Source organism: Caloenas nicobarica, chromosome 2, assembly GCF_036013445.1.
Source record: "Caloenas nicobarica isolate bCalNic1 chromosome 2, bCalNic1.hap1, whole genome shotgun sequence".
NCBI classification, from domain to species: domain Eukaryota; kingdom Metazoa; phylum Chordata; class Aves; order Columbiformes; family Columbidae; genus Caloenas; species Caloenas nicobarica.
The window spans coordinates 48,525,607-48,546,686 of record NC_088246.1 but is presented as its reverse complement, the minus strand read 5'-3'; the positions used below and the strand labels follow the sequence as shown (position 1 = coordinate 48,546,686).

The window sequence follows — 21,080 nt, the reverse complement described above, 5'->3', positions numbered from 1 at the left end:
AAATGGATTATGAACTCATGATTCTTAGTAAAGTGTGGGTCATTCCAGGTTCTGCTTTTTAAAGAAAAGAGTTAAGAAAGATGTTAAGGCTCTTGCATACTATAGAAATCTGCAGCTTTCAACACTTTCTAGAAATAGTTTTATATAAACAAAGAAAGTTTGTTAATTCTTTTCCTTATTATTTTTCCAAGTATTGCATCCCAGTGCTTTGCTATTTTCATAGCTTAAATGCAGCACATGTACAAACACTCTCATCTCTTTTGGTGCAAAATATATTCCTCCATGCCCTATTCCTCAGTCTGCTTTACAGGAGTTTTTGACATTATTCCCCTGTGTGTTTTCTAAATAAGATTAAAAGAAATTCTTTCAGAGACTTTTTTTTTCCTCTGATGATTTTGTTCCTTCATTTTCTCTTTCACTCTTTCAGTAAAGAAGATGTAAAACTGGGCAGAACAGAATGTCTTCTGCATTTTTTCTTCCTACTTCAGTACCTCTAGGGTAATTATTAATGTATTACTTCATTAGCATGTTCTGTATCTTTTCATACATTGGCATCTGGCTGGTGTACTTCCCCTTCTCTGAGCATCTTAAACCACCTCCCTCACAACTTAAGACAGCCACTAAAGGTTCACTGTTTTTTTCAGATTTCCTTAGAGGAATTTCTATTAGACTTGCTGATCTGGATACCTTTTACCATTTCATCTATTTCACCTGTTCTCTCTCCTAGTCAACACCTCTATCCATTTAAAAATTACAGGAAGTTAACTTTTCTTTGTGGAGATTGAGTTGAGGGTGGGTTTAAAAAAATATCTGGGGAAGAAAGAGGCATAATTTTTAGGGCAATCAAGTGAGGACAAGAGTACACTTGGTTATTTTTGGATGGACATTTACACTCCTCTGCTGACAAGAGAGCAAGGAGCTGATTAAACACAAAATTGAATGAGAGGTCTAAAACAACAGGAGCTGCCTGTATCAAAGGAGCACAGCACCTCAAGGGCTGTCACTGCCCCTCTGGGCACATAACATTACCCAGATCATGAGACATCGTGCAGGGTGCTGTCACCCATTGCCATTTTCACCCTGCAGTCACACAGCCATGCAATACATTAGCTCACTTCCCACAGAGTGTTAAACATTTATTAGCTGTCAAGTGTAACTTGGAAAAACTAGGCCAGCACCTCAGGACCAAGCAATTCAAGTTTAGTTGAACTAACTTCAACTCAAGCTAAGTTCAACATGAACCACACATAGACAGATTTGAAGATCTCATTCCAAACAACACGGTCACCTAAAGCAGCTCACTGGTTAAAATTCTATTCCCTGCCTTGCTTTTGGGTTTTACCTGCTTACAGTTATGACTGCATAGTCATATCTTACTGTAGAAATGAAACCCAGCTTGACTGATAAACAAGGAACACCTATTTCAGCATCAACTTCACATGAAAGTAGTGATAAATTCAGTGAAAGGAACCTAAAACAAAGAGAAGGGACTAGAAGGTATGGGGAGGTATGGAACAAACAAACCAACCCAAACATACACAAAACAAACACTGAGAAGACAAATTCTACAGTTCTCCAAGCTTGTTATTCCTGAGGAATTTTTAGAAACAACACACAACATGGCTGATCAGTATAGACATTGCGTGGAATATAAAATATTTAGATCTCTCTGAATTCTGACCCAAGCTGTCCTCAATCTTTATGGTTTTATTGGTTTGTTTTCAAGCAGAGGCCACCCTTTCAAGGTTAGAAGGACTTCCAAGTGCCTACAGGACCTGCTGGCAGTAGACAGTGCCACCTGGTGTTAAGATATGCCTTAGTACCCAAACCCCTAAACCACCAATGACATTTTCTCAGCCAGTTTGTTTATAGCCCACTTCTGTGAACGGAGCACAACAATTTCTGATAAACCCAACACTGCCACAAACCATGCCAGGGTCAGGGTTGTGCACAAGAAGGGACAGGCCAGAACACACGAGTCAAGATGAAGAAGACCACAAGAAAACTCCCCAGAGATGGCGTCATTCCTGGAGTACTGTCCTCGACTTGCGGTCCTGATGGAGGCCAACACCTTGTAAAGAGCTCACAGCAGCTGGGCTCCCCTGAAGCGCCTCCTCCAAGAAAAGGAGAAGCGGTGTGTCCTGCAGAACAGCTATTAATACACTCTAGGTGTGACCTGTGGAAGTGCTGGGCTGCCTGGCTTTTGTTGTCAGGTTGTATCTCCCACCCACACCAAGTATCTTCCAGGGTACTCCACTGCATCACTACCCAGCAGCTGGTACTCAGCCCACAGTCAGAAAGGTGCAATCTAAATACCCTCTCCTTCTGAAAAACAGAAAAGGGAAAAAAACACCAACAACAAACAAAACCAAAACACCCTACAAACAACAACAAAAAAACCAAAACACCAAAAAACCAAACAAACAAAACCCCTACCACATAACGGAAAAGGGAAAGAAAGAAAAAAAAAAAAGGGGGGGGGGGGGGGAAGAAAACCCACGACCGCCCAAAAACAGAGCAGAAAAGGAAAAAAAAAAATCCTAAACAGAAAAGTGGAAGGGGGAAAGAAAACAAACAAACCAACAAACAGAACCAAAAGAAAAACCACCCAAAAACCACCAATACAGAAAAGGAGGGGGGGCGAGGGGGAAAAAAAACCAAACAAAAAAACCCAAAAACAAACAAAAAACCAACCAAACAAAAAACCAAACAAAAACCAAACAAAAAAACCCACCACGAACACAACACAAAAGGGAAAAAGGGGGGAAAAAATATGGAAAAATGAAAGGCCCTAGTAGTCACTTCCATAAAAATTCTTTCATTTCCCACAACACATTTAAAACTTTACAACATGTCACAACCTTTTGAGGCAGGTAAGGAAAGGGAAGTAGATAAGAGTACACGAAGAAAAATAAGATGAGACAAACAAGGAACCTCTTTGGAGAAAGCAGGAAGAATTCTTCAGTGTAATAAGGAACCACCTATTCCCCTCCCTGGTTTCAGACCTGTCCCATTTCCACATACAAACACATTGCACTTCCACTTGATACTGAGCTCGCTAAAATTTAAAAGAGAGAAACTTAAACTCTATGAAAAAGGCTGGTTAATAAATAGCAAATTATTTTTTGAAAAAGCACACAATACCTGAAAAGGGTCAATGCCAGTGCTGGTTCCCTACTAGTTAAGTAAATGGAAAGTCCTCTGGACAGCAGTGCTTCCACACGGAGACTAAAGTCCAGCCACATGTAACGCAAGAAATTAAAGTTCATAAACGTCTGACTACCTCATGCTGAGTGCTAGTGAATCCTAACTGCTGTTTTTGCTTCATAGGATGTATATACATACAAAGGACAAAACCTGAAAGTTTGTGTCCCTTCTTAGAAGCCAAGGATCAATGGGCTCCATGGAAGCAAGAAACATGGTCTTTCTCTAAATGCTTTTCCAGCAGATATTCCCTGGCTGCTTGACACAGCCCAACAGTCTCATCTGCCCAGTGCTTTCTGTCCATTTAGACAATTGTCAAACGGAGTGAATTAGTCAGTACTGTTGTGAGCAGCTCTACAAAAAATGAAGAGTAAAAGGGTAGATACCAAATGTCAACCCTGAAATTAGGTTGCTAACTAGTCTACTGAAGAGGGAAACAGAGCCTGTAGTCATGCATTATTTGAGCTCCACAGGCCCACGCAGAAACAGGCATTTTGTATTAACTAGGGTCCAGAATTAAAAGTATTTCTAGAACATTATTTAGCAATTACTCTGCACATACACTCGTAATAGGCAAAACTCCAGAACTCACCATATTCCTATTCAATTTCAGTTCTAGGACACCCAGAATATGGCTAATTATATTTAAGCCTTACAAATACTACTGCTGACTCAGGACTGTACACACAATACATCTGCTTTAATGTAAAGTGTGTGATTAGCTTCTAGGGCAAAGAAAATCACTTCTAATAAAAAGAAAATTCACCATTCTCCCAACTCACTGACTTGCATAAAGGGAAAGATGGCCTTTGCATCCTACATATCGGAAATCTCATTGCTGGATGCAAAGCCAAACTGCTGGAAGAAAAGCTCTTCAACAAGCAAGCTGTCTCATACCTTTAAAACTCAGACTCCTCAAACAGCCATGGCAGCTTCTGGAACTTGACTGGCATGACAGGATTTTGGAATTGCAAGTCCTGCCACACCTTTAACTAAAGTTGCTTAAGCAGTGGTTTGTCTGCCTCTAAACATGGCAAAACACCGCACAAAATCCAGTCTTCCATGAGAAAAGACCCCATGCCAACCTCGGGTATTTCCATTCTGGGCTGCCACAGCAAGGCTTGAGCTGACCTGTATCTCAGTGCTGCCCACAGCACTTTCTCTCTTGCACACATGGCTCTCAACTGGACTTCCCACCTTGTGTACGGGGTGGGCACAACGGGAAAGGCAGGCAGGGTTTATGGTAGCCAAGTGGGCACACTGAATCATGGAAGAGGAATTCTGGATGAGAAATCCAGCCCATGGAGAAAAATGAAGCACCCAAACAAGGATTCTCATCATCTTCTCTATATAATACCATATGTGACTGAAGTTATATGCCATTTAGTATTTTAATTCATACAAACATGCACTTATAAGAGCAAGGATAGGAGAAAGACTTCAAGAGATTGCTTTTCTTTCTCTCTCCCACCTCCTTCCTCCTAAACAAACCCAGCTTCATAATCAGCAAAGTCCATCCTCCAAAAAAGTTTTAAAGGATTTGTTCAAGAGTGGGGAAGCTTCACAGAACATAATCACAATTCTTCCTTTACTGCAGAGGAGAATTCGTATGAAGGGTAAGATCACTCAATACTATCCAAAAGAATAATGTTATGCAGAAAAATCACTAGTTTGACCAGGATGTCAGCTGAAGGGGAAGGAAAAAATGCTGTTCCTTCAGTTCAACCACACCAGGCACTGGCCAAGCCTGTCTGTGGAGTGGACACACCACGGAAATTTCTCACACAGGTTGCTGGGCTCAGCCTACATCTGCATCTTTGGGCACATAAAGCAGTAATATTTCCAGCATGTTACCTTCCTTGGTAGGAAATTCTACTTAAATTTGGCAATTGAAAGAATATGGAAGTAGTAAGCTTGGAGAAAACTTGGCTTAGCCAAACACACCAGATAAATACTGCGACAAACCTGGGAATATCAAAGCTAACAAACATAAAGCCACTAGAAACTGCAGTTCCAACGTGAGGAATGTCATTGTTTATTAGGTCGAAGTCTCCCTGCTTTGGTTTCATCCTACATACATACTCCCGCTGGGTATAAAAAGGTAAAACAGATCTTGGTGATGAGAGGCCATTGAGCTATTAGGTCCCTACTGTACATTATGTCAAATTTAAAAGAACTTTGCCTCAGTATGGAAATGTTTCTCCCTGCAGATAAATGTAGCATATTCATGCTTTTATTTGTACATTAAATAGAAAATAAAAGGAAACTCCACCATCACTGCTATTCTTTCAGAACAAGAACAAAAGCTATTTATGTATCAAATGCATGCTGGCAAAACACTGTTCAGCAGCAGTAAGAATAAACACATTCATTAACCATTAGGATCTTCCAGCTGCCAAGACAGACTGAGAATGTCTCAAAAAAACATTGATAAATCACTGAGTACGGAAAACCCTGAAAAGCAATTGTCCTGCTTTTGTTTGTTGTTCAGCCCAGCTAAAATGTGCCAGCCTCCTAACAATGGCTGTCAACAAAGCCTGAGGGTCACAAGCAAAACATAAAAATTAATTCTTATATATGACAGCTTGCTCTTTACAAATGTTGTCTTCAAATGGAAAATTTCTTGTTTCATGAAGGACACACACATGCACATCGAAGGACAAAGGTAAAGCTGCACTCGGCATGTTACAGAGGTTAATTATGGAATAGACGAATTTTCACATATTTAAATACACCAATAACCAGTCTTCCAGTACTATTCAAGTGCACTGCAACAGGAAAACAAAAAACACACACACACAAAAAAACACGCCCAAAAAATCCACTGGGCTTTCAGGAGCTCCTTCTGCAAAGAACAAACCCAGAATACTGATGAATACTTGCTGTTCTTGAACTTCCCCACTCCAAGTAAAGTATATGTTTGGGAATGACGAGTGATTCCCAAAACAGGTAAATTTAGAAACAATTTTTTAAAAATGTCACCACACTGGACTTCAGTAATTCCCACAGTTGCTTTCAGTGACTCTAGAATAGATGTTTTATACTAAAAACCATATATAATACTAAGAAAAGGAGTAAAGTAAGTAAGAGAGCTGGATAAGGAGCAGAGCAGTAGCAGCAGAATTCCATTTGGGGGAAAAACAAACAAACAAAAAACTTCCACCAAAACACAAGAAGATAATCCTCTAAAGAAAAAAAGTATGCTTGGGATACAGACTAAGAGGTAGCATAACAACCTGTCACAGGAAAAGAATCAGGAAAAACACTAAGTTATTGGTAAAGAGCAAGAGCTGGAAAACAACTGATGGTAAGCAGAAGAAGGGGGGGAAAAAAAAAAAAGGGGGGAGGGAGCAGCTGTGTGAAGTTGTCTGAGAATCCACCAAAAGCCAGCCAGAAAATTCATAGAGGCAATAATGCAGCAGGCATAGAGAATAAGACAATTTTGTTAATAGTATGCTAGACAGAACTGAAGTCAGACTCATGGAATAGTTCCAGTCATGCTGAGGGAACTATTTCATGTTCATAGGACCAGCATTTCTGGCATGTTTTAGAGAAAGAATGAGTACTCAGAATTTAGCAATAGCTGCTTGTAGAAAGTAGCAGGAAAGACGAGTGGGAAAAAAACCTTAATTAGATCAAGTTTATGGGATAAGATTGATGACAGTAAGAGCAAAGTAAATAGACTGAGGTAAGAGCACACGTTCTCAAAGTCTTAAAGGAGAAACTAACAAAGTTGGGAGACAAGTCTGCAGTGTGAAAATGGAGGCTTTTCAAAATCATAAAGATGAAATCATAAGGGGAATGAAGAACCAATATTCAGAAAATCCTGCATAACTAGAAAAACAAATACACCAGTCTCCCACTGGTTTCTGCCAGTAAGTACTGCTGCACACAGCCAGTAAAAACCATGAACTTGCATGGTAACACAATCAGCAGATTCAAAAAGGTTTTACACAAAGTCACGGAGAGGGTCCAATGCTAAGTAGACAATAAAAGAACTTGACAGTTCCCTAGTAAAACAGTTCTGCGTGCTGGACGTACTTATGCTGAGAATAAGCTACTGCAAGTGGCTACGCACATGCTCTCCAGATCCAGAGTCTGCTGTTGTTGGAGTCAGAAACACAGTCCTGAGCCAGCTGGTCCCACCCAGTAGAGCATTTCTTACGTTCTTTATTTGAGCTCCAGCTCCACCAAGCAACATCTTCCACCTCTTCTCTCATATCAAGAAAACTGAGAAAAACATGAAAGTACCACCCCAAAACAGGAGTTGAAAAAGAAAGTAGTGCTGGAGCAAGTTTATGTTGTGTAGAGAACAACCACTAAAAGAGAAAGGTAACCACAACAGAACTCAGAGGTTCAAACAGAGGGAAGAAATTCAAAACTATTATTACTTTATCAACATTTTTATAACCATTCAATGCTTAGAGGACAACCACCCATCCTGTAACAGGAACCAAGCACAACCAGAGCACCCTGTTCAATATTCTCAGAATACTAAGCTCCCATGGCCTGGCGGTATCCCATGTACCCAAAACAAGACAGCCACAGATTGGGCATTTTCCCATCTCCCGCATAACACGAGTAAAGCATCCTAGTAACAACTTGTATTACCAAAATCCTTAAGGAGTTACCTTTAGGCAGTCATGCTTTCTCAGACTCAAACAAAAAGAATAAAAATTCAGCATTTCAAACAAAGACACGCATTTTTGGGCAAGGGCCATGGCAGAACTCGAATGAAAGGCCCTCTACAGGCCCTATGCATGCCCTTTAAAATGAAGTGACTACTGGAAAAATGGTCAGAATTACATTGGTTATCTCTAGGATCAGGCAGGCAAAGTTGCCTGACATTGCCATGAAGAGTGGTAACATTTGATGGAAGAGAACACAAGCTCTGTTTCACAAGAACATAATTAAAGTCTGAATAACAATAAAGGCAGAACAAAAATCCAGAGAAAACCTTCCGCACGCAAATGTCTTTGTTGCTCAGGGATTGTGTGAGGCTTGAGAGCAAGAAAAAGTTGGTTTCTCTGGATGTAGCCAGTGCAGCAAGGTAGAAGTTACACCATCTGCAAGGTAAAACAATACCAACTCTTCTCAGAGATACGTCCCAGCCGAGAAAAACAGGGATTTCATGGTTTGACCCACACAGTGATGTAACTTCATAAAAAAAAAAACCAACCACAAACAAAAAAAACCCCACAACACACAAACCAAACCAACAACAACAAAAAAAAACACCAAAAACCACCATGTTAACTACAAACAAAATAAGACACAGAACAGGTTATCGTCTCAAAGAATTTCCAAAGAACCCTCAGGAAATTGTCCAGAACATGACAGCCAGAAAACACATTCCTACATGCATTCAGGAAGAGTAATGAGTATAATGAAGAAATTAATCATGCAAACTAATGAAGGAGTTAGGCAATTTAAATCACAGTCCATTCATTCTCTCCTTTTTCAGAGAAGGATGAAGGAAACCTACATGGCATATTAAGCAGTTAGCTCTTGAATTAAAGCATATCACACCAAAATCATTGCAATAGCAAGTCTTCAGACATGAGAAAGCAGACTGAAAATTAACTTACTGTTATGCATATTTTAAGATGAACAAAGAAAAAAACCAAACCAAACAAACAAAAAAACCCCACAAAAACACTCTGGCAGCCAGACATCTGTCACAAAAGTAAATTTATACTCCAGTGGTATTTCAGATTTCCATCCCCACTGTACTCTCCATTTCCAGAAGGACAGGATTTGTCTGACAGCAGCTGATGAACAAGGAAAAAAAGGCAAACAGACTAACAGGCTTTTATAATTCACAAAATTGGGGCTATTAAGCAACTTAGTGATACTCTGCTTTATCATGTAAAGATTACAGCCCTTCCTGCTTCACAAAAAATGGGACGGGAGGTATTAAAGAAGCATGCCCCCAACCCTTGTTGCTGTTTCAATCAACACCAGACTGGAAGTATCCGCATCTGCACTGCAATTACAGGAAAGGCATAAACACCTTTAAAAGCACTTTGATTCCCTTTCTAGCAAAAAGAACACTAGATGGTGCTACATCCGTATTCTTATCTTTTACACTCCCGAATGGTAGCAGCAAGAAAAAGAGAGGTTAAAGGGAAAAAAAGGGGGGACAAGAAGATGGTGCCTCACACATGTAGTAGACAAGTGCCACTTCCATGTCATACAGCACTGCCCCACTGTCCACCAACCTCAGGACTTGAGTCTCCTTCTGCCCATAGGAGCTCCACAAGTGACAGCAGTATTGAAACTCTGTCAGTCAGGCTACATTGAACTTTTCTCTTAAATTTTGCTAAAAAAAGCCAAACCAAAACAAAAAACCCACTACTACAGCAGCTACTGAATCCATTTTCAGGTTTAACACTATTAGTGTTTAGAAAATATGTGCTCCACCAGTAACATGGTTTTGGCTGGTTGTTGGGGTTTTTTGTTGTGTGGTTTGTTTTTTTGTGCATGATGTTGTTTGTTTTTCTTTTTCTTTGGGGTTGTTTTGGTTTTGTGGTTTGTTTGTTTGTTTTTTCTTACACATGCATAACACTTCAGTTGCAGCAACTATGCATTTTGGATTGCTTTACTGTCAAATTCAGTGGGAAAGAAGAAGTCTTTCAGGGTGCTGTCCCCAACTCAGAGGTAACACTGGCTTAAGGAAGCTTTTCATCTCATTTTTTTTAGTCACCCAGAGCCACCCCTGCAGTGCTCATTGCTTTGGTTATGCCAACATAGCTGTGTTTAGGCCACAGGGCAGAACAGATCAGAGGTGCGACCTAGCTGAAAAGTGTCCCTCTGCCACTAAGGCAGGGGAGGGATTGTACCCTGACTAGTTGGCTAAAATACCTCCAGCTGCACTCCCACAGAAGTCTGCACAAGTACAATTTTGGGGTGGTTTAGGGACAGGAAATGTTTAAGCCAACCCTGTATCCAAGCAAACATGTTTAGCACAATCAGGATGTGCAGTTCACCCTCAGATGCACTACACCTGCTTCCAGCAGGAGGACCATGCTGCTGACAGGGAATGCCAAAGTGCTCCTCTGCTGCCAACAAACAAACAGACAAACAAAAAAAGCCAGCGGCAAGAATTTAAAATTCTTTGAGCACCAATGGCCTTCTTGAAAGTTAAATAGCAAAAAGTGCATATCAAATAATTGGTTCTTAGGCTTAAATTGTATCAGGGTCGACTGCAATTATATTACGATTAGCTGGTTATGTTTCAGAAAGCAACTACCACACAGCACTGTGACTCAATTTCCCAGTTCTTTTCTTAACTATATTCAAGCCTTTATTTACAAGAATTTTTGCAGATGGCTTTTACAATAGGCTCTAGGTGTTAATCTTAGAATAAACAAAAATAGATTACCCTGTTTGCTGAATTTGAACATGCCTGCTCTAGGATGAGTCAAGGCTTGGCATCAGAAGAAAAAAATATAGTATATCCAGACTTGATATGAGCAATTTCTTTCCCACTAAATAGTTTAAAAGTGTAAAGAGTACTAACCTGTCAGTCAGACCTAAACAAAGTCTTCAAAACACGCTAGCAGGAATGCACCTATGTAATGCGTAGAGTTTCTAGTCTACCTACCAAGCAAATACCTAGTGGGCAGCCAAGAGTGATCAGTTTATAAACGAGCTCTAAACCCATGAATACAAGGGAGGAGGGATGGGGAGTTGGTTTCTGTTAACAAAACATTTATTTCTGAAAGTGACTTCAGTGTTAATCCTGCTGCTTTCTCTTCTCAAGGGAATAGAGACAGACATGCAGAGCATCTCTCTCCTTCTTTCCATTTTCTTTTTTCAAAATATCAACCCTTAACTACATAGCAGTTGGGCTGAGCTAAGTTAAGGCATGCTCTGAAAGTGTCTGTTGATGGTCACCATCAACTAGTTCTCTGACCTACAGACAACTCTAGAAATGGCTGGAAGTAACTAACGATAAAGGTACATTGCAGTCAACAGTAAGTACTCCAGCCTTATTTCTTTTTTTCCTCAGCCCTCTCATTTGTCCCTCCAAAAACTCAGCTGACTCCTCAAACATTCCCAAAAGACCTTGGAACTGCCAAGGCCACTTTAAGCTAAAAGAAGCCTCACAGCTCAGCCAAAAAACCATGCATTTGCAATGGAAATTGCCAGTCATTTCATGGCCATATCCATGACTAAACTGAATTACTGTGATTATTCAAACACAAAGAAATTGGGTCAGCTGACTCCATGACTAAAAATCTAATTCTACTTAAAATATCACACTTAAACACGTATTCTATTTATTTGAATGAACTCTATGATAAAAAGGCATTTAACCTTTCATACAAGCATGTTGAAGCAGCTGTTCCTTATACATTAATAGTTCCAGAAATAATGCAAAAAAAAATCGAATGGTTTTGAAAAGCAAAAATATGTTCAGTCAAAACATGTAACATACTCTTTCTCCTACTCCTTTCTCCCACAAAACAGTTGTCATATCAACATAAAAATCTAAATTATGTTGAATATCAGGCCAACTATTCCATAATTTTAAGCTGCAGTGTTTCCTTCCCCTCGTTCCTGACTTGCAGTTGATTTATTTTCCAAACCAACTTCAAGGACTTAAGTATAGTATCCTAGTTCGGTAAAGCCTATTTGCAAGAGCCTTAAACCTTACAAAGTGCTTTCATTGAAAATCCAGATGCTTGTGAAATCACTTCCCAAACAGGAAAAAAATGTGCAGAACAGCGGCAGCATTGTCCATGAATCAGGTATCTCAGCAACAGCTTAAGAACGGAACCCTAACTATACATTTCCATATTCTTTCTGAGATAAAAGATTTGACTGCTTACCAGTAATGGTGCAGGCATCTCTGTACTCTCTGTAGTCTGGCACATCATCTTCCACCGCTTCACTTACATAGTGCTCTTCATGAATGCCTGTGGGACAGGCTAGGACTGCATGATTTGACAGCTCGGAAGGAGGCACAGTGGCGGCCAAAGTGCAGTCGTGCAAAGCTGTGGCGTCCAGCTTGGCAGGTTTCACAGGGCTGTACAAACTGCCATCAGGGGGACCAGCACTGGAGACTGGGTCTGGCTGGCAGAAACAGAACTCTTTCTCTTTGCTGGAGTTGGCTTCAAGAAGTCTGCAAAACACAAAAGAAACAAATGCTCAATTCAAGCCATTCCAAGCAGCATAAATCAGAATAGATGATTTTCTTTTCTTTAAACGTTAGTTTAACCTGACAAATTCCGCAAATACTAAAAACCAAACAGTCTTCACAGAGCAGCTGCCTATCTCTGCACTTTGCACAGGCATGTCAAGTAGGAAAGTGCTATTCCTTGTACAGTGTTATTTGCTAACAGCTGATTAAACATCCAGATTTTTGCCTAATGCAACTTGGGGTAAGCACAGTCCATCCACCTTGGCTCATTCACCAACTATCTTTCTCCCATGTCAGCCAAGGGAAAGCTCTATGTAACCCAGCTTGCTGCATGAGCAACACCGTGCACAGAGACTGCACCTCACTGGCTCATTTATTGATACTTTAATAACATCATCATTTGAAGTTGACTGATGCCAAATAACACAGAAATGATTAGGAGCTTATACCGTAACACCGCTAGGCTTATCCTCTCCACCGGACCACCCTGCACAGCCCAGCCCTTGACTGCCAGACTGCCAGCTGGCAGCTTTGCTCAGGAAACAGAAATCAATATGCACTGGGTTAAGGGGGCGTCTCCTTACTGGGGCTGAAGCACTGGGGAGCAGCAAACAGGGGAAAAAAGTCCTTTAAAGACAGACACCAATGCCCTCAGCAAGATTAAATTCGCCAGAGAAGGAATGAAGAACAACACTGCCTAGCCAAAAACTTCACTGAACCGCTTGGATAAGGAGCTAAATAATTGGTGGTATGGTACTGCCTTTGGTGATTATCAGTGTAAGAAAAGATGTAAATGCTCATTCCTGTTGGGAAATGAAAATACAATCATGGGACTGCAGAAAACCAGACTTGGGAAAGGACCTGAAAGGCAGGAAAAAAATACTTCATATGTGTAGTAATTACAAGGCATACGCAGCAGCTGAGGAACAGGCCACACAAGAACACCCAGACTGCACAGGAAAAGCAGAAAGCCAGCCAGAGGATACAAACACACCGGTGCGCAAGCAGGTGTGGATACAACTCAATATGCAAGTACAGTAACAGAACATGCTATGTTCATTGAGAACCAGAAACAGAAGTTTTCTGGAGAATCCTACAAAAAAGATTCTCTTTAATCTCTAGGAACATGTCCAGATAATCTTATTTTGCTGTTAAAAGTTACATTCAGAATTTTGGCATCTTATTTTCTGGCATTTCTAGTAAATAATATTATTGCTTCACCAAAGCATGACACTATTTCTAGAATCTCATTGCAAAACTCAAGCCTCTGTCTCTAAACTGTCAAGATACAGATTATGCATTCTAGATGTTCTGGGAGTAAGCTTCAGAGAAACCTCACAACAAAGTTATAACATTGTACTAGTACTATCTTTTCTCAACCTGTTTTTCCCCTTTCACCACAGGCATAAGAACAAAAAAAGGAAAATCCTCTTCCCCTCTCAGAGGGTCTCAGCAAGGACTTGTTTACACTGAAATCAGAAGACCACTACTGGAAAATGGATGGGCAATGTTAACTCTGAGGGAAAAAAATCTCCTCAGCACACAAGCTGACATTTCATTAAGTCTTCCTGAATTCCACATATTTGTATTTCTACATAGTATCACTTACCCTGGAAATAGCTCTCATACTGAGAGGCTCAAAACCTGTATTTTGTAATATTCATAATAGCTACAGGAAAATATTAAATCAAATAATAAATTTATGATACCATACTCTCATACAAATGGTACTCTACTGTGCAGGTGCAGAAAGCCAAAGTTTTACTCAAGTGCTTTAACAGAACTTATGGTTCCCCTGCAGAGCAACCATTATTCCTGCACTATCACAGTACACATAGAAAAGAACAATGGGGTCACTTGTACTGCTGATTTTGTAAATGGTCTCCTTTCAAGTGGCTCTTGAGGAATAACAACAGGGAGATTACTGATATTAGAAATCAGTTATCAAATGAAGTTGGAATCAAAATGCAAATCTTTGTTTCCCCTCTGCATTAAAGATAGAAACAGCTTAAGGTATAGGCAAGAAAACATACTGGAAATAAAGAGACTGACTGATTAAAGGGGTTTCATTTTGTCCTAGTTGATACCACATATGTGTGAATCACATTTGTTTTGAGAAACTGTTAGATAAGTCTGTTATGATCCAGGGCATGCCTGGGAGTAAGTATCTGAAAGCACCAACAGCACTCTTCAGCTCTCCTTGCCCTCCTCTCCCGTCCTCCCCATGTCCTGCCTTAGCAACTGCAGGCAGCTAGCAACACACCACCACTGTCAAAACAAGTAACACTGATAACCGCAGTGTGACCAACACGGAAAAGTCTTCCAGTGAGTTTTGGGAATCTGAGATCTTTTATCTTTTCCAGACACATTGACATTCAACATGGAGGAGCAGCTGAGGGAACTGGACTGTTTAACCTGGAGAAAAGGAGGCTGAGGGGAGACCTTATCGCTGTGTACAACTACCTGAAAGGAGGTTGTAGTATGGAGAAAGTTGGTCTCCTGAGTAGCAAGTGATAGGACAAGAGGAGATGGCCTCAAGTTGCTTCAGGGAAGGTTCAGATTGGATATTAGGAAACATTTCTTCACGGAAATGAAAGGATTGTCATGCACTGGAACAGGCTGCCCAGGGAAGTGAAGTCACCATCCCTGGAGGTTTTCAAAAGGCATTTAGACGAGGTTCTTAGGGACATGGTTTAGTGCTAGAGTTAGGTTATGGTTGGACTCGATTTTGAGAGTCTCTTCCAACCAAAATGATCCTAAGAACTGACATCCCTGATCACCTTTACTCATTCATCACTTGATTTCCCACACACTCCGCACCAAAAATACTTTTGCCCAGCTTAACATTCATTCACCCCGGTGAGGTACCATGGAACCAGTTCTCCCCCCAGCTGTAAACTACACTCCAACAGCTGCTGCCTTGTTACTGGTAAGAACGAGTAAGTATAGAGAACACACACATTCAAAAAGTCATCCATGATCTTCCTTCACACAAGCTGCGTCACTGTTGGCAGTTATGGAAACTATAAGCAAATAGAGCTTGAAAAACAAACAAGCAACAAAACCCACCCCTCAAGAAATGCCACAAGTCAGTCTGCCCTGTCTGCTGCAGAAACCCATGTAAAAATCAGAAAGTCAAGTTCTGGATTAAGGAAAAGAATTTGCCTTGATCTTAAAACCTTGTATCACAAAGTGAAGAAAGCAGGCATAAATGTGTATGTCTGCTGTCTTTCAGACTTATTTAATATCCTCAGTTTCCATATACACAGTGGGACAATGTTGTTCAGCCTCTATCAAACCCATAGAGGTGCTATTTGCATGGCCTCTCTTGCAAGGCAAATGTTACCAGCTAATCCAGGGGCGCACACTTTTGCTTTAAACTTCCATCTTACTGTTGTAGAAAACAAAAACAAACTACAGCTGAGCAGTATTTGCCAGATTGCCAAAACAGCCATGAAGAGAAATATACACTGTAGCTACTATACCCACGAAATATGAAACATTAATATTATTCTTTAGTCAGTCTCACCTGCATATACAGTATTCATAAGGAGAATACCATACACATTGTTATTACAGTGTTTTCTATTTATTCATTCTCAAACAAGTACGAAATTTTATAATCTGATGGCTTTTCTTGATGAAAATACCACACGTCATTCTTTCTACCCTGTAATGTCAACAGCAGCCTGCACACAAGATTTAAGTAATTCTTTTCTACCCAACATGACATCATTCAGCTTTTGCCTCAGTGGCTGTATTGCACCATTTCTACCAGTCTAAATACGATGACAGTTTGGGGCCAGTAAACAAATCTGGGTCTAAAGAAATATTTCATTTGGAACATTTGAACTTAATTATTCAGTGTAAAACTGTCCACAAAAAGAGCACAATTCTCTTAAGTTTATCATCTAAATGTTTTTAACGAGGTCTTTTTTTTTCTGGAGGAAAAAATCCCTTATTTGCAAGCTGCTTGTTAAAAGGCACTCATTCAAAACTTGCACTTTGTAAGAGCAATGACACAAGCACAAAGACTTGTTCCTGCACGCCTCCTCTGCACAAGAGCCAGATATTGGTTTAACCCAACAAATGCTTATAATACAGTGTTTGAGTGATTACTAGATAAAGAGCTTAAATTCTATATACACCTGTCCTTGTTTCAGCTGGGATAGAGTTAATTTTCTTCCTGTAATGCTGAGTTTTGGATTTAGTATGAAAATAATGTTGATAACACACTGATGTTTTGGTTGTTTTTAAACAGTGAAGGACTTTTCAGCTCCTCGCACCCTCTCACCAGTGAGTAGGCCAGGGGTGCACAAGAAGTTGGAAGGGGACACAGACAGAACAGCTGACCAAAGGGATATTCCAGACCATATGACACAATGCTTGGCATATACAGCTTTTGGAGTGATGGTGTTTGTCTTCCCAAGCAATGGTTATGCATGATGGAGCCCGGCTTTCCTGGAGATGGCTGAACACCTGCCTGCCCGCGGGAAGTGCTGTACGGATCCCTTGTTTTGCTTTGCTTGTGCGCAGCTTTTGCTTTACTTATTAAATTGTTTTTATTTCAACTCATGAGTTTTCTCACTTTTGAATCTCATCCCCATCCCACCAGGGGGTAGTGACCGAGTGGCTGCGTGGTGCTTAGTTGCCAGCTGGGGTTAAACCATGACACCACCAAACACCACTGTAATCTAATAGTACATCTACACAATAGTTTGGACTATGGCTGCACTGCAACTAAGACTCGATCAAGAAGTACCTTGGGTACCGATAGCAGTGTATCTCCGGCAGCCCAGATCACAAAAGCCAAGTCAAAATTGAGTTATGGTTAGCCAGTATTGTACTCCACTTTAAAAAAAAAAGTTATCCAGCTGTAAGTATCTAGGCCTAACAGACAGATTTACATCAGACAATGGCCAAGATTTGAGGGTTTTGAGATAAAGGAAAAAAAAATTTCCACATCAGTCAGCCATTTCTGGGTTCTGGCTTTTAAAAAAAAGTTCATTGTTTGTTTGCACTGTGTTTTGGGTGGAGAGGGTTGAGTTTCATACACCACATATTTCATAAAAATGCAAATAAGCCACTTGCTGTTTCACAGCCATCTGAGATAAAGTATTTCTGCATTCAGGGTTAAACACAACTTAACTGTGAATCTAAAGACACACAAATAAGTTAACCCTACTTCCTCCCTCAAAAGCAGTAAGACACATGGATCTATTCAGTTATGTGCCTACCCAAAGCACAGTAATGCTAACAAATACATTTGTAATCTTGTAACATTATTTTCATCACCATCCTGGATTGCAGTAACAGCAATTTACCATAGTCGCAAAATGTCTGGAACTCCTATAAATAACCTGCTACCCAAGAGCTGCAGGCTGCACCCTGTGGTGATTTTTAAGCTTTGAACAATTTTTAGTTATCTTTCTAGCTCAGATTTTGTGCTTCGAATAATACTTTCATAAATTTCATAAATTAGTCAAAAACAGCAGCTTGACCACTGCAAACATCTGTGAATTTAAATTAAACAGGGGGCAAAAACATCTTTCTAGTGCTTCCAATGGAAGTCTTCCCCTTTCTTCCAGGTCATCCTGTTGCTATGCATACTCTCATATTTAATTTAAGTATTCAGTTCAGAGCAGCAGTACAGTCTTAAAGCAAAGCCATTTACTGTGAGCTACCTTCAGAACAACTTTGGTGCACACGAACAATCAATTCCCTTTTAAGTAAGAGAACCTGAAGACTCTGCTGCATGATGCACTTCAAATGCAACCTGCTGCCAAACAGGGACATGAGACTTCAAATAACCCTGTGGGCTACATCACTGCAAGGTTGCCTGGCATTTACCTATGACATCTTTCTCTTTCGGAAAGCTTCAAACTGCACAGGTAAGTGGGACACTCGGCCCAAGGTGCCAATCTAATCTAATCTACAGCAACCCACCCAAATCAGTAATGAAGATTTAAGAAGCTTCAGTGTCAACAACTTTGATCTACTCATCCATCCCTACTGACCAAAGTATTTGCTAATTTAGACAGAACCTCAGGGTACCAAGGGATTGAGAGAGATTCCCACTCTTAGCATCTGCCTGGAGCTACAGAGCTCTGATCTTGTATTCTTATTTACTAGTTTACTAATTCTCATTTACTAACTACTAACTGATGGTTAAACACTTCAGAGGGTTTCAGGGTGTGCAAATTCCTCCCTCTAATGTACTTGCAAGAGTCCTACTAGAAACGTTCTTCCCTGATTTGTACATCATTTTGTAAATCCACTAAACACCTTTATTTTACTAAGTCTGCTAAGTTTTACTAAATTCTTTTAAAAAAACCCTCAAACTTTTTATTTACATGAAAAAACTTCCTCCAGATGCAAAATGTCCCATGTAGACACTGAAGCAAATCAAAGCCAGTCTAATCTGTGAAACAGATTAACATGCTGGCCTACTCTTGGTAATTCAGAATACAGCCTTCGATCTGTGTTTTGAATTGATCAAAGCAACTTAGTAAGACTTGCTTCAAGCATTCAACTTGCTTATTTCATTTTGCATCTACAAAAGTTTGCATTTTTTAAAACTTGAAAACAGTTTCTTCACTGAGTGGGTGGACTCAAAAGCCAGTCAAAATGCCTACATCCATTTAAACACACTGTCAGACCATAAAGAAACCATTTGCAATAGGTCTGGCTTTTATACATACCCACATATATAATCACTATTTAACTTTTAGATAGAGACTGAATTTGATCCCAAACAATTTATCAAGTTGTTCTAATCTTGCCCTGTATTACATGACTTCTTATAAACCATGGGGTTTTATTTTCCACTCAGGAGCTAGCTTTTAAATATGTAGAATGCTGACTGCTCAGTTAAAGACCTAACTAGAGGGAAATAAACAGCCAAAGTGCCATAGGCAAATGACAGAATGTTACAAGCAGTTTATTTACATTCAAACACTTTACATAAAAACAACTATGGCATTTCACAGGTTAGAAGAGTTCCACTATTTTTACAGCAAATTAAAGAGACAAGTATCTTAGACAACTCTAAACTACATCCTTACCCAAAGTTTTAAATTCATTTAAGAACCTTTTAATCAAACATCTTCCCCAGACTACCTCGGAGGAAACACTGCCTCACTTTCTTAACAGCGCTTTTGTAGCTGTCTGCTACCACAACACCAGTTGTGGTAAAAGACCCTTTTACTCAAGCCTTTTATTACATTTAAACTATATTCCATGCTGCTTTTTTTTTCTCCTCCTCTTTTTTCTTTTCTTAATAATGTGGTTAGGACCTCCTTGGCCTGGCCAACTGCAATCTTTTCAGAGAAGTACCAATACGCAGTGGTTATGTTACGTGCTATGAAGGATCTTCTCAGTATATGCCTCCCAAATGAGGGGCTTTTCTGCGTATAAAACCATTAAAGAATGTTTTCAAGCTAAAGATTTGACGGTTTGTAGAATAATTTTTTATGAAGCTGCATAACCAACAAGTATTAAGCAGATGAATGCATCCAAAACCAGAACACCACCTGGCAAACTGCCAGTGGCATGGCAACATCATTTAGACTAAAAGAGTCACCACTAGAGAACAAAAGCCAGAATAGCAGCAGCAATAACCAAAAAGATCCTTAAATAATAGTGTAAACATGTAAAGCATAAAACCTTACTCTCAAGGTCCCCTAAAGCTGCTGCTGTGACCTTGTTTGACCAGTCATTAATCAAGACAGAGTCATGTTTTCCCAAAAAGTAATGCAAGTCAAAGCATCACAAATAAATAACCCAAGAAACCAAAGTTTCTCACCACTAGGATTTGGCCTTCAAAAGGAGCCGTCAGTCTCTTCTCCCCGCAGGCCAAGGGAGGGTGGAATCTCACTGTAAGCCAAGCCTCAGCTTTGACCTTCCCAGCTGTGAGCGCACAAGTGTGCTCTCACCCGGCTTTGTGTAACGCTGCCCTCTCTGCTCTAAAGTTCCTTGAGGCAAATATTGCAGCATCCTATAAATAGTTCTTCCTTGTGTAAGGCTTGCATTACACTGGGAGCTTTTTACAGCTCTCTTTCCTTTTATTTAATGTAGGCCATCAAACTTGCTCTCCATGCCTACCCCTCCTCTCCTCCCCTCCCCGCCACGAACAAATAAACCTGAACACAGTTAAAAATTAGTGCATTCTCCTTCCTGCAATGCATCACACTACTGGCTAGGAGATCTGAGCTAGACGTGCTGTGTATTTGTCTTGGCAAGGAAAAGCTGTTCGGCCATCACCACTAGTACAGAGTGTATGAGAAGTGCATGTGCAGTCAAAGAAGGGATTCATCAGGTAACAAAGCTCAGAGGTACCACAATGCAAACTACAAATACCTCATATATGTACTTTCTATTCACATCCCTGCACGTGCAAGGTGCTCACTGAGGTAGATCAATATAAGATGGGTCCAGGGGGCATGGTGCAATACTTGCTGAAGAGAAGGAAAGGATCTAATGACTTAAAAAAAGAAAAAAAAAGATATTAGGTTGCTGTTGTATCTGGCATGTATGAACTCCTGCCTTCAATACAGCCAATACACAAGCTAAACTACACAAATGTCAGCTTCAGTACATCAACACATACGCTGCTTTCCAGGATATCTTCTCATACCACTAAAAACAAAGGCAGGTATCAAAGATTTGTCAAACAGTTCAGGCACGGGGGAAACTTGTACCAGCAGCAAACCAGGTCCTCAAATAGTAT

General features: G+C 40.2%; 1 protein-coding gene across 2 annotated transcripts in view; it reads right to left on the bottom strand.

Annotated features, from left to right (window-relative positions):
* The window catches only part of TRAK1 (trafficking kinesin protein 1), a 111,550-nt gene that overhangs the window by 76,010 nt on the left and 14,460 nt on the right, over window positions 1–21,080 (bottom strand). For both annotated transcript variants that reach the window (XM_065627130.1, XM_065627131.1), the window contains exon 2: window positions 12,042–12,334. In XM_065627130.1, the coding sequence (XP_065483202.1) occupies window positions 12,042–12,334 (293 nt within the window). The remainder of the gene's footprint in view (window positions 1–12,041; window positions 12,335–21,080) is intronic.